General features: G+C 30.3%; 1 protein-coding gene across 4 annotated transcripts in view; it reads right to left on the bottom strand.

Annotated features, from left to right (window-relative positions):
• Positions 1-13,017, bottom strand: part of slo (calcium-activated potassium channel slo) — a 503,706-nt gene that overhangs the window by 127,200 nt on the left and 363,489 nt on the right. For 3 of the 4 annotated variants that reach the window (XM_081770216.1, XM_081770217.1, XM_081770212.1), the window contains exon 7: positions 12,470-12,561. In XM_081770216.1, coding sequence (XP_081626342.1) covers positions 12,470-12,561 — 92 coding nt within the window. Of the gene's footprint in view, positions 1-9,881; positions 9,974-12,469; positions 12,562-13,017 lie in introns of all 4 variants that reach the window. The other variant, XM_081770211.1, reaches the window with a different exon arrangement.

Below are 13,017 nucleotides of genomic sequence, written 5' to 3'. Positions count from 1 at the left end.
TTCCCAGATAACATATTAGGTTAATAGTATATACGTATTTAAGGAAAGAATTAAGGTATGATTTTATTTTTGTTTTCATTTGATTCATAGCGCAGGTATTCCGTTTTGAACAGAAATACATACCTGTATTAAAAAATTCTCCCGTAACTATAAAATCAAAAGTAATATTTTATGTTTTTTCTTTCACAAATGGAAGTAATTTAGAGTTCAAGTATGTCTGGGTTCTTTTTTAAAAACATCAAGTATTTTTGATGAAATTTAATATGTGCACACTTAGTGAATAATTGGAGAGAGAATCGACATTCAACTGAAATTACTCTAGTATCTAGACTAATTTTTTATTCTAGTTTTTCTTTCTTTCTTTAAAAACTATAGTGTTACTATCCATAAATAAAAATAAGATCTGTGAGCTTTCATTTTAATTAGTCGGTTTCGTTGATCATTTGATTACTTGTAACATTTTGATGAGAAGAATTTTCATGATTGCGAAAATTCCTAATTCAAATATCAAAGAATTGATTAACAACAGTGAATCTGTAGCATTTAATGTTCTCCCTGTAATGACAAAAGATAATTTGAACAGAAAATTTTGGAGATCTAATGCTGAGCAACTTCATATACAAGAACATATAGAACTTTTAAATTCGAGTATTATTTTCCTTGTAGATGCTCTCTTTATACTAAAGTATTCAGTATGAGATTCTATTGAAATCAACATTGATCGTTGTAAAAATAACATTAGTTGGGACAAAGAGATCCTAAAATTGGAATGAACAATAAATTACTTACTAGATAAAATTGGAAAATATAATCAGTATATATATATAGTATATTTAAGACCTTTCGTTATATACTTTATCTGATAAGTATAGGAAAAAGTAGAAAGGAAAGAAAAAATAAAGAATAGACTCCCTCAAAGAAAGTTTTAATTTTTCAATTTCAATTTTTTTTCTTGTATTATGCGCATATAAATTTTCTTTCAACATTTATTATTCCTTACTTTCCATTACTCTTATTGACCCACGTCTCATTAGTTTTATCTTCCTCCATAAGGCTATCTACGTTCAGCCTCGTACTCTCATGTAACCCTTCATTGCAATATGGCGCCTCTTGGGAAGTAGAATTATGTAATTGTGATAATGTGTCAGGAATTTAACACATATTGTACTAGAATATGAGGTAGTTGAGAGATATGATCATGTTAGTAAATAATGACGTAAGATAGAAGAAGTATTGGAGAAACTACGATGAGTTTTGTCGTGGTCAATAGTAAAGATGAACACTATATATTGTAGTAATCGTGATTTAATAAAGACATATGAGTTTACGGAAGATACAATTCTGAGAAGAATTATTAGTATTTATGGTGGTTCTGTGAACAATGTACACTTGTTGCAAGTGAATGTCAGAGTTTATATAAATGGAGATACTAGGATATATATATATATATATATATATATATATATATATATATATCAAGTGGTTGGCTTATGTAATAAAGTCAATTTAAAAAACAAGACAAAAATTATTAAATAAAGAATTGTCATAGAGTAACAATAACTGAAGCAAGGAAGCTATTAAGAACCCAATTGGAAACACAAACAGTAGTCCAATTGGATGCAGTTTTCAATAGTGCCCACCTGGATGATTTACAGTACTTCCCTGTTTAGTAAGTTTCTTTTCTTCCTACTGCTTATCCTCCCTATTCGCTGAAGCGTTTACTGAAAATAATTACATTTTTTTTTTTCAATGTGAATATGTTGGCACTATTTTCTGGTAAGTTGTTCATTGTATATCGCACAAATAAGCCAATTAATGACCCATGTTTTACGTTTTACGCTTAAAAAAACTAGCATTTAATCCTTCACATGGCTCTTTCTAGAAACCTAATAGAAAAATCTCGCATATCACCAAGTATCGAATCTTGGTCTTTCATATATAATCAAAAAAATAATTTTACATAGTTCTTTCTTTTTTTTAAAAAAATCCAGTTCATTTTACAAACACTGAATAATGATACTACTGACTAGATAGCTACCTTAATTAGTTTTGTTTCTTTAAATATGTTAATTGGTTCTCTACATATACCTAGGTATGTAAAATTCTATTTAATCCTATCCTGTAAAAGTACATATTTAAATCCATTGAAACAATAATATTATAAATGTTCTGTTCTGAACAGGAGTAAATGTATAAAATTACAATATTTCCTTTAAATATCAAGCCAATTAAGTACTTAACATTTCAATAATGACTGACTAATTCGCTTGTCGAATAAATACTAGCAGATTTGTTCACATCAAAATTGTGGTTTATTGGAGAACAACGACACGAAATTATGACCAATAAGATTTATTATTTCTTTCAATATAACTTGCGTTTACATGACAGTGCTTTTTATTTTCATCAAGGAATTAGTATTCATAGAATTACATTTCTTCTGAGGTCTGAAGAACCACTATAACATACAAGTTTATGCTCCTTTTTTGACTGAAAGCATTTCCTCACACGTATTTTAAGGGATCAACAATAGGAAACTATTTTTCCAGAAACAGCTAGTTTGGAAATGTATTAAGAATTCTGTAGAGATTTGAACTTTGCCTTGGTTCTAATGATTAGTTAATTATCTCGAAATATACTTTATGGAAACATTACGAAAATGTAGATAATCGTGGAAAATTGTTCTAGCATTTCCAATAATAACTTATCCACTGTTCAAAGGAGTCCTTCTATATGAATATTAACACTTTGTATAATTATGAAACCTAGATCTTATCTTTTAGCATTGACATGAACAGATCATGCTCTTGTATCGTTGAAAGCTTTTTCCAAACCATACTGTTAGTCTCCTTCACTTAATTCAGCAATTTTGAAATCTTCATCTCTGTTAAAAAATTAATTAATTAATTAAAAACAAACAAATATTAATGAGCTACATAGAGCCATATTAAGTTAATCATTTGTCAACTTGAATAATAATTAATAACAACCAATGACGTCAGTAAAAATAATAGATGAACCCTCTCTCTTTCCGCTAATCTAGTGGCTAGTGTGTGCGTTTCTGAAGCACGGGATTTCGGGTTCGATTTCCGGTGAAAGCATTGAAAATTTGAACGCATTATGGTGGTTTGGATTCCATTTTAAACTGTAGGTCCACGTCTCGTGTAGCCTTAGTGCTGAAAAGGGACGCTAACCTTTAATCAACAAACAAATACATGTACCTGCAATATCCAAAATAGCTTTTGGTTTTGAAATGAAAGACACCCATACCACTATTAACAAACACTACGATATACCCCTTGACCTGCGATTTGATTGAAAACTTGTTTAAGCTTTCGTGGGGACTTGAATTTGGCAGCTTGCACAGCATAATGAAAACGTGCTCGTTATAAATCTAACAGCAGGTTGATTATTGTTAAATATTACAACCGCTAATCATCATTTTATATGACTTTAGTTTTTGCGTGTATTGGCATTTAATCTGAATTCTTTCAGTTTAATCCTTTGTTTATCTCTAAATATTTAGAAAAGAAAACCGAACAAGGACAAATTACAGTATTCGCGCCGAGTAGTGATGCTTGACCTAGATTTACCGATTTCACCACCCAATAGAACGCGAGGGTGTGTACCGGTCGTCATCCTCCACCAGTATCTTCTCTTGCGCTACACGGAAAACATCTCCCGAGAGTACAGTGTTGACGGATTGGGGCCAAGTTCCGTTTTGTTAATTGTTTTTTTGTTGCATTATATTCTCATTATTACTATTCGTGTTTTTGTTACCGTTTTAGAATAATTGTTATTGTGGTTATTGCTGTGCAGTGTTATTATTGGTAATTTTTAAATGATTTTTTTTTTAAATACTCCTTTACACTGTCTTTAAAATTTGGCAACATTGTTGGCGAATTTTTTATTTTCCCCAAGTGTGCACTCGGGAAGCGGCTCCACGAACTGTACCGAAGTTTCCCGATGTATCAGAGCTCAAGCAATGATTGGTTTAGAGCTCAAGCTTCACGACTCGGCGCGAGTACTATAGTTTTTTGTTATTGATAAACTATATATGAACTAATCATCAATCGTACTAACTACTTCGATAAATCTTTTTAGCATCGTCTTGATATTTCAAATTCTAACAGAATCCTCTGCTAATGGGAAGAATAAAGTAGGCTATAAAAATAGTAATAAGAACAATTAGTAGAATAACTATACCAAATGATAGAATAGCTATACAAATTCGATTCAATATTAAAATTTAATTGTTATTCCATTATAATTTATTCTTACCCGGTATTAATTGCAATTACACCCTTACTAAATTAATAGTTAAAATACATCTTTCAATCATACGTTCCATATAGAATAAACACTACAAAACAGACAATGTTGTAATTTAGTTGACTCTATCGTTAATAATCAGCTGAATTATTAAGCCGATAAAGAGTTCAACTATACACCTAATTTGGAAAAAATATACCACGGAAGAGGATGTCGAATAGAGAGAGTAAGGTATTTCATTGTTTATATCGTTTCACATGAGTTAATTTTACTTGTGCTATGCCAACGTTTGGATGGAATAATGAAGAACACAGTTTTCCTTTGATTAGACTAGATACTGGATTTTCAATTTTCGAATCTTTGATAGACTTCATTAACGTTATGTTCATGATATATACAGTACTTCTGTGTATGTGTTTTTATATAAGCTTTTTAATTATACACACACTAATTATTTGCTGAGCAAAATCATATATTTTTAAATGAAAATATATGGTTTTTCTCAGCAAATAATTAGTGTGTATTTAATTATATACAAAGCAAAGCTTCTACTTATGGAAAATATCACAAAGCTTTTTAATGTTAATAAGTGACCAGGTAGTCGTACTGTTATATGTATTATCTGTGATGCAATTTAAATGTCTTGTTTGATATTTTTCTAAATTTTTACAGGCTTATCTCATGTGTGTTAATATTATTAATACCTTTAAAGACTTATAATGCTTTGATACACTTTCAAAGCTCTTTTCTGAAGATGATCATGTTTTACTTTATATATATATATATATATATATATATATATATATATATATATATAGATGGCTACTTTAAATTTATTGAACTTATTCATTTTTAAAAAAATAATCACTCCACTCTTCTCTTTAGAGCAGAATTTGAACATTCTTCTAAAAAGTTGTAGAAGAGTTGGACATATACGTACTTATGCATCAGAAACCCTCTGTGGTTTCCTATTCGCTTTTGAACACAGTTTGTTGTTATTTAGATAAACAAATAAATAAATTCAGAGAGGCGGATTGCTTGCTTTCCTTCTACTATTACTTTTATCTTTGGATGTATATTTACAAAAACTGTCAATAACTACATTATTATTTGTCTCTATACAAAATTAGAATGTCATCCACATTACATTAATATCGTATACATTTTAGAGATCATCTTTTAAAATATCTTGTTTTAAATTGTTGAACTTTATATTTGAAAAAATTGAGTAATAATAGATTACGCATTATACAGTATCTATCTATCTATCCATACAGGGTGAACCTGAAAGATGTGCACAAACTCCATGAGGTGACATCGAAAGAAGACAAAAGTCCTCTTGAATGTTGTCGATTTCCGAGTCGTGCAAGAGTGACATGAGTGCCAACTTGGAATCGAAAATCGAATCCTGACAATTGGAACGGAACAGAAAAGTATGCACATACTCGGGGGGTGATTCGTGACATCAAAAGAAGACAAAAAGTCCTCTTGCCTGTTGTCGAATTCCATGTTGTGTACGAGTGACAGGGGTGCCAACTTAGAATTGAAAATCGAATCCTAATATACACTAAGGTACAATTTTGCTGATGTTCACAGCCATATTTAACCAGTTTTGATCTTACGAATGGCTTCCCGCACTTTATGTATATCTTTCTGTTCTGTTCCAATTGTCAGGATTCGATTTTCGATTCCAAGTTGGCTCACCTGTCACTCGTACACGACGCGGAATTCGATAACATGCAAGAGAACTTTCTGTCTTCTTTTGATGTCACGAATCACATTCTTGAGTTTGTGCGCATCTTTCAGGTTCATCCTGTATATATACACATACTCTAAACAGAGTCTCTAAGGAATTCAACAACCGAATTAATTCTAAAAAGAGATACTAACTGGATTCCATAATTCCGTACATTTTATCACTAGATCCATCAGTAAAATGTAAGGTATCATTACTAAAAAATCTCTCTTATTAGAATTAATCATGTGTTGAACTCGTCAGATTCTGTTTAGTTTATTATTTTCAATTTGAAGATATATCAACATGTGTAGAATTTGCGTAATCCGTTATCACTTCTTTCAAAGAGAGAGAAAAATTTTGATCAGGATATTTTAAACTATGATCTAAGATAAGTATGGTATTATCATTAATGAATAACGTTCAAATTTTATACAGTGACGAAAAGAATGCAGTAGGTAACATTTTCGTAAATAATTTATCTAAAAATAAAAGTAATAGTGGAAAAAGAAAATAACAATAATTCAATATTTTGCATTTACTTGTATTATTTATAGGAAAAACAACAGATTCTCAACAAAGAGGCATAGGGAATGTGCAGTGAGTTGCTGATATGTGTGTTCTCTGCTCACTTTTTTCAGGTGAAGGCTATTGTTTGGAAGTTTTTTTAAAAAAAAATTAAGAAAAAACTTTCAACCTCCGTTTTAAAAAGTATGCTAAGCGGGAAGTTGGTATTTGTGGAATGAAAAAAGGAAGATAATATTAGAAAAAAAAAATTAGCTAGTGAAATGATTGAAGTTGTCATCTGTGAAAAGAAAAAACTTCTGTACGGGTACCAAATCATCATAAAATTATCAAACAAATAAAGAAGATACTTAAAACATAATCTAATATATTAATTGGTAGATATCTGAAGAAAACATCAATCAAAGTATAAAAGCTACATCATGGTTAATATGCATAAGAGCTGAGTATATTGGGCTAGGCTACTTACCCTCGTAAAAGAGTTTATATAGGAAACACAAAAAGAAACATTAACATAATGTAAAGGCATTATTAAGATTTCAAAAACGAAAAGCCAGTATCTGATCTGTCAATACCTAACAGGTAAATATTTCACATGGAACGAATAATATTAATTTTAGAAGGCAACTTCATAAGCCCGAAGAATTAGAATTGAAAATCTACAATTGGTAGTCTCTGGTTACTTGCATGAATTTAAAACAATCGTTTATTACTGTGTAAGTTGGATGGTAGAAAAGAAAGATGGCAATCTCACTATCATGCAACGCTAGAAGCACTCATACACATCGTGTTGTTTAGCTACATTATGTAACGGGGTTATCCAAACCAAGGTAAACTGTGAACTACAAATTTTATGAAAATTTCCAACGGATGATCTTTTGTTTCTTTGTTGTTTTATCGAACAGCTGTTCTTATTGCCAGTTCCTTTCTTTGTGAGAAACTCAGAGCTCGAAATATCAAGACGATACAAAAGAAGAAGAAGAAGAAGAAAAAGATTTGTTGATAAGCACAATTTTTTCGTTATGTATGAAACATTAATTTTCAATTCAATTTCATGATACGATCCTATAGTCATTTTGATTATTGATTGGTGCACATATGTCGTTTGATTTTTTTGTTGATAAGCACAAAAGAAGAAGAAGAAGAAAAAAAGATTTGTTGATAAGTACAATTTTTTCGTTATGTATGAAACATCAATTTTCAATTCAATTTCATGATACGATCCTATAGTCATTCTAATTATTGATTGGTGCACATATGTCGTTTGATTTTTATTTTTATTTATTTATTTATTATTTTTTTTTGTCTGCTGAAATCAAGCAAAATTATTTCCATTAATAATAAATGCACTGTGTCATCTTTGCATGCTCTCATTTCTCTAAACAAATTTGTAATAAACTAAGTGTAAATGCTCAATATTACATTAAAATTTATTTACAATTAAATTAATATACAGCATAAATAAGAATGTGAAACATTATAAATTTGATTTGTAACTATAAATTTGAGCATTTACTGTATTGTAAAATGTAGTAGTAACATCTTTTCAAATAAAAGCTTAAAAATATGTGGCTAATCTAAAGCAAAGGGTTAATAATTAACACAACTGTGTTACTAAACTATTCAGGCAAGCTTTCATATTCATATATTTTTTTCTTTCATTCCAAACGGCATGCAAAAATACTACTTGAACTAGGCAGGATGAGGAACCAACCTGAACTTTTACAGGGTTATTTCTAAACTAATTTACCTTGAGAGGCCTATGGAAAAAAATGCTACGTCCACTTTAGGTATATGTGTATTTGATCACACTTTCCGAGAACTTGTTGTAGGAATCTTCGTACACAATCGTGCTTTTACAGACTTTTAACAGTTTTTTTATTTGCTTTCTTTCTCTGTGACTATATCTTCTCATCTACTTTTCCTCTACTCGAACGAACACAACACTTTTTTTTTTGTAATATTTCTCTACAGAGCTCAAAATAGCACAAATGGTTACAGAATAAAAAAGAGGGGAGGAGAGAGATATTTCTAATATTTTGAGGTGACATCTTTGAGGTAGGGGCAGTGATCGTGACACTGCTAATCGCGATCGGGTGTCTGTGGTTGGCATCAACATTAATAACTGATTAAGAACTTCTCCTTTTTCAAAAATTGAAATATGGAGGTTTCCACTGTTTGAAATGGAACGGCAACTAATCCTCACAATACAACTTCCTCCTCTGTTATAAAATGTTATCTTCAAAAGAGTAGAAACTAGTTTACATTTAAAAAAAAAAATGTTGGAAAAGAACTGAAGAAAGCGTAAATACTGAAACACTGTGTTTTTGAATGCATCGAAAAATGATTTTATTGGTTATTGCACAATTATAAAGTGGAAAAAATTATAAAAGTTAAAAATTTTATTTCCATATAACCTTTTAACATGCTTATCTTATGATTGCAATTGTCTTAATATTCAATATTCAGACAAAACAATCTTAATTAACAATCCAGTTTATCTGATAAGAAATTTGTATAAGCGAATTACAAACCTTCCTTAAAGAAACAAATTTTAAAGCAAAACATGCTCAGAATTAGGCAGCATGCTTCTTAAATTTAATTTGAGAAAAAAAAATGATACAGTAAATGTATATTTGAAATACAGCTGTAGTTTTTTGCAATATAAAAGAATTTTCGGACAATTTCACTTGCAGTTATAAAAGTATGATATTTGCATAGAAGCGATAAAAATTAATAATATAGAGAAAAATATTGTAATATAAATACATTCAAAATCATTTTATTATTATAAATAGAATGAAATTTGGAATTTGAGAATCCATATGCAATATTTTTTGTAGAAAAAAGAAGCCACCTTTAGTTGATACATAACTGATTTGTTTAATGAAAAAGATGCATACAACAACGAATCTATTGCCATGCTTCGAATCAGCTATTGTGACTATTATTTACATCAGTCACACTGTGAAGTTCTTATGACGAAATTATTTAATTAGGTGTTATTGTTCCATCCTGCTATTTCAAGTTTGTTCTGTGTGTCTACAAAAAATTTGGTATTACAATGTAGCTAATTTTTAATTTATCTAAATGCACTATGAACTAACACTGTATTTTCTTGTAAAAAATACTTAGTGAGATAATAATGGAAAACAGGAAAGCACAACTAGCGATTCTGCCTACATTTAAAATTCACACGAAAGTAATAAAAAGAAAACAAATGACAATAACTACTATTTCTGATTCCTTTATTTATATTCTGTGTGTGAAATCGATTTTTTTTTTAAACACCAAATGTGGGTATTGTTTAAAAAGAGAGAAACACAAGGTATTTTCAAAGGTACTCTACCTTCTGCCCCTCTCGTTCTTCAATGTTCCTCCATACTTGGGTCTAGTCCCGATGAGATCAATAATTTCAGGGATACAACTTGCGAAAATGGCCTACACAGGTGAAGTGGCAAAAATTTGTCGCCAGCATGAGAAGGGAAACAAACAACGAATAAGAGGCAAGCATAAGAGGGTTTGTGTGGTGGGTGAGAGGAGAGGGTTTTGGATAAAATTTGTAATGTGCCTGATCCACATAAAGTGAGAGAAAAGGTGTGAACATTTATTTTTTTTAAAATTATTAATTTGTATTATTATTATTATTATTATTATTATTAAATAAAAGGAAAAAAGCATTAGAAGACCCACTCCCACAACAAGAGAACAGGCACACACAGAGAAACCCTGGCTTGTTAGATCCAAACCACACTTTTTGGTAGAGAAAATAATATTCAAGCAATAAAACATCACATCCACCAACGAGCCAATGTTTCTTGGTGCAGCCACAGACACCACAGTCTCGGAAAAAGTGCACCATTCATGGATAAAAAATAATCATTAAGAAATAAATGAGGGGAGATGTAAGTAAATGATAAAAATATTTTTAAAACAGGCAGTGTCATCTACAGAAAGGTTAACTTCACAGTGGACTAGCTCATATCTACTCTACCGTCCTATATAGCGATAAAGAATTTTTGTAAAAAAAAATAAAGCCTAAATAGTATTACATTCTTAGGCATGCCACCAAGAAACATTACAATGCTATGTACTTGGCATTTATTGCCTGGCTACAATGGTAGATGGACATTAAGTAAGAAATAATGTTCAGTCAATGAAAAAAAGTTTTTAACACTCCTCACACCCTAAGGCAAAAGTGTTAACTAGTGAAAAAAAAAGATCTATAAAAGTAAAAAAGACAAACTGGGAAGGGAAGCAATCGTTTTTCTTTTCATTTTAACCGCTGCTGCTGTACCTCCTGCCGCGTTCCTTTTTGTACCGGCCGCCATATTTAGAGCGGTTGCCAACCAGCTCGGTGATTTCAGGAATCCAGCTGGCAAACACAGCCTAAGGAATCAGGTCCGTTGAAAAGGAGTAAAGGGTTAACTGCCATTGTTTTTATTCACCCCCACTGTCCAATTGAAAGACCCTTCACAACTAATTTCATTCTTTAAAATTGCGTTCCATAACCTGGCAACTTTCACATTCACGTAAAATCACGAATAATATTAAAAAAAAAAAAAAAAAAAGCTTTTAAGCATATGATAGCAAAAGTAAGTAACCGCCTACATTTTTCTTTTCAAAAATTTTGGAATGACAACAACTCTTTGAGTATATATTACTATGATTTAAAAAGGATGTGATTTTCTGTTACAGCAAATTGTACTTAAATAAGCTCACCATTTGTGAAGTTTCTGAGGAAATAAATTATGTATTATACCTAGACATCTACTTTTGCTCATGAATATACATACTACACTACATATTTATTTCAAATCTTTAGTTTTCCCACATACATATATATTTATAATTTTCAAAAATGGATGTCAGCTTACAATTTTTTCTCTCAAAAACTTCCGAATAATTGATAGATTTAAGAGAGCTTGATATTGAGCACATGCTTTTTATGTGAAAAAAGTATTTGTTTAAATTATTTTGTCCTTTTTGAAGTTATTGAACGAAGACCTAAGGGGTATCGACTTCTGCAGTTATTGCATGAAGTAAGCTTAATTATAATAGAACTTTCTACTATTTCATATTAAAGCGCTACCACCTGAAACGTACGTCTTTCCTAGATATTTTCAATTTTCGGTATTACGTAAGCTGAGACTTCTAGGATATGACAATATATTGCTCAACAATAAGATATTTCTAGCAAATGATGAGTATTTGGCATCATAAAATTTTAAAAGTACCAAAACCTATGGGGGAGGGGGGGAATATTAATGTTTCTCTTGACCTTTTCTTTTCACAATATTTTCAAATATAGGAAACAATATAAGATTGTTTAAAAAAGAAATATTTTTTTTTTAAAAATTAGAATAAAAATTGTTTTCTAAAAATGATTCAAATTAATGTTAGAAGAATGAAGAGGAGGAGAAATTATTTGCTCCCTAGTCAAATCATAGTATTATTATTATTTTGGTCTTAAAATGACTTTTAAAAAGCCGTATTGTGGTGGAAAGTGAGCTAGGTATGGAACGCAAGGCTGAAAACAAAATTATATTTTTAAAAAAGTACTTTTTCAAATTATATATAGAGAAAAGCATGTGAATAAACAAATAAAATCTAAATAATATAAATAAACAAAAGATAGAAAGATGTAAAGAAAAAAAGAGAAAATGTGTATTAGCAGTTTAGATTAAATGATTATGTTATACAATCAGAGTAAGACAATGAAAGAGACTAAACAAAAAAACTCAAACAAAACTAAAGGAAAAAACAAATCATCACTGCATACATACTTTGTAGGAAAAAGAAAGTGAAGTAAAAATTCAAGGTTAAAGATCATTAGTGAAATAATCTTGCAGAGCTTCCAAGAATTATATTGGTTTCTGTTAGTTAGAGGTATTTTTATATTTCAGCATGACAGACAATCAACAACAAAGGGTATACCTCTTTCCGTGCTCCCGCTTGAATTCGCCACCATATTTGGATGTAGGTTTTACCAGCTCTATAATCTCAGGAATGCTACTGGCAAACATTGCCTACAAGGAAAAATGTTATCCACTAGTAAGCTGTCCATATTCCATCACCCTGATTTTTTCCCTAAGTGTTTATTTATGCTCCACGCCGAAGAATCAGACAAAAGTTTATTCCTTTTACTTCTGAAATAGCGTTTCTTTTCATTTTTAGGTAAACGAATAACTTTATTTTTTGAATAAAATTTTAGCGAAACCAGTGCCGACGTCGATATATTTATCAAGCATTTTTTAACATTAAAACACATGCTATTTGAATGAAAGCCTGCTTGTATATTTTGATGCTAATAATAATAACAATAATAATACTGACAATAGTAACTAAAAATAAATGATGGCAATTAAAAAACTTTAATAATAATAATAATAAAGTAAAGGTACCAGTGAAGTTAATAAATTTATTAAGTAACTCAAGGGCATAAGACTAGAGTCTGTTGTAATAAGACTGTTTTCTAGCTACAA

The sequence above is a fragment of the Thermobia domestica genome, chromosome 1 (genome assembly GCF_964235325.1).
Source record: "Thermobia domestica chromosome 1, izTheDome1.hap1.1, whole genome shotgun sequence".
Lineage (NCBI taxonomy): Eukaryota > Metazoa > Arthropoda > Insecta > Zygentoma > Lepismatidae > Thermobia > Thermobia domestica.
Note: the sequence above shows the minus strand (reverse complement) of the source record. Positions and strands in the feature narration are given on the sequence as shown.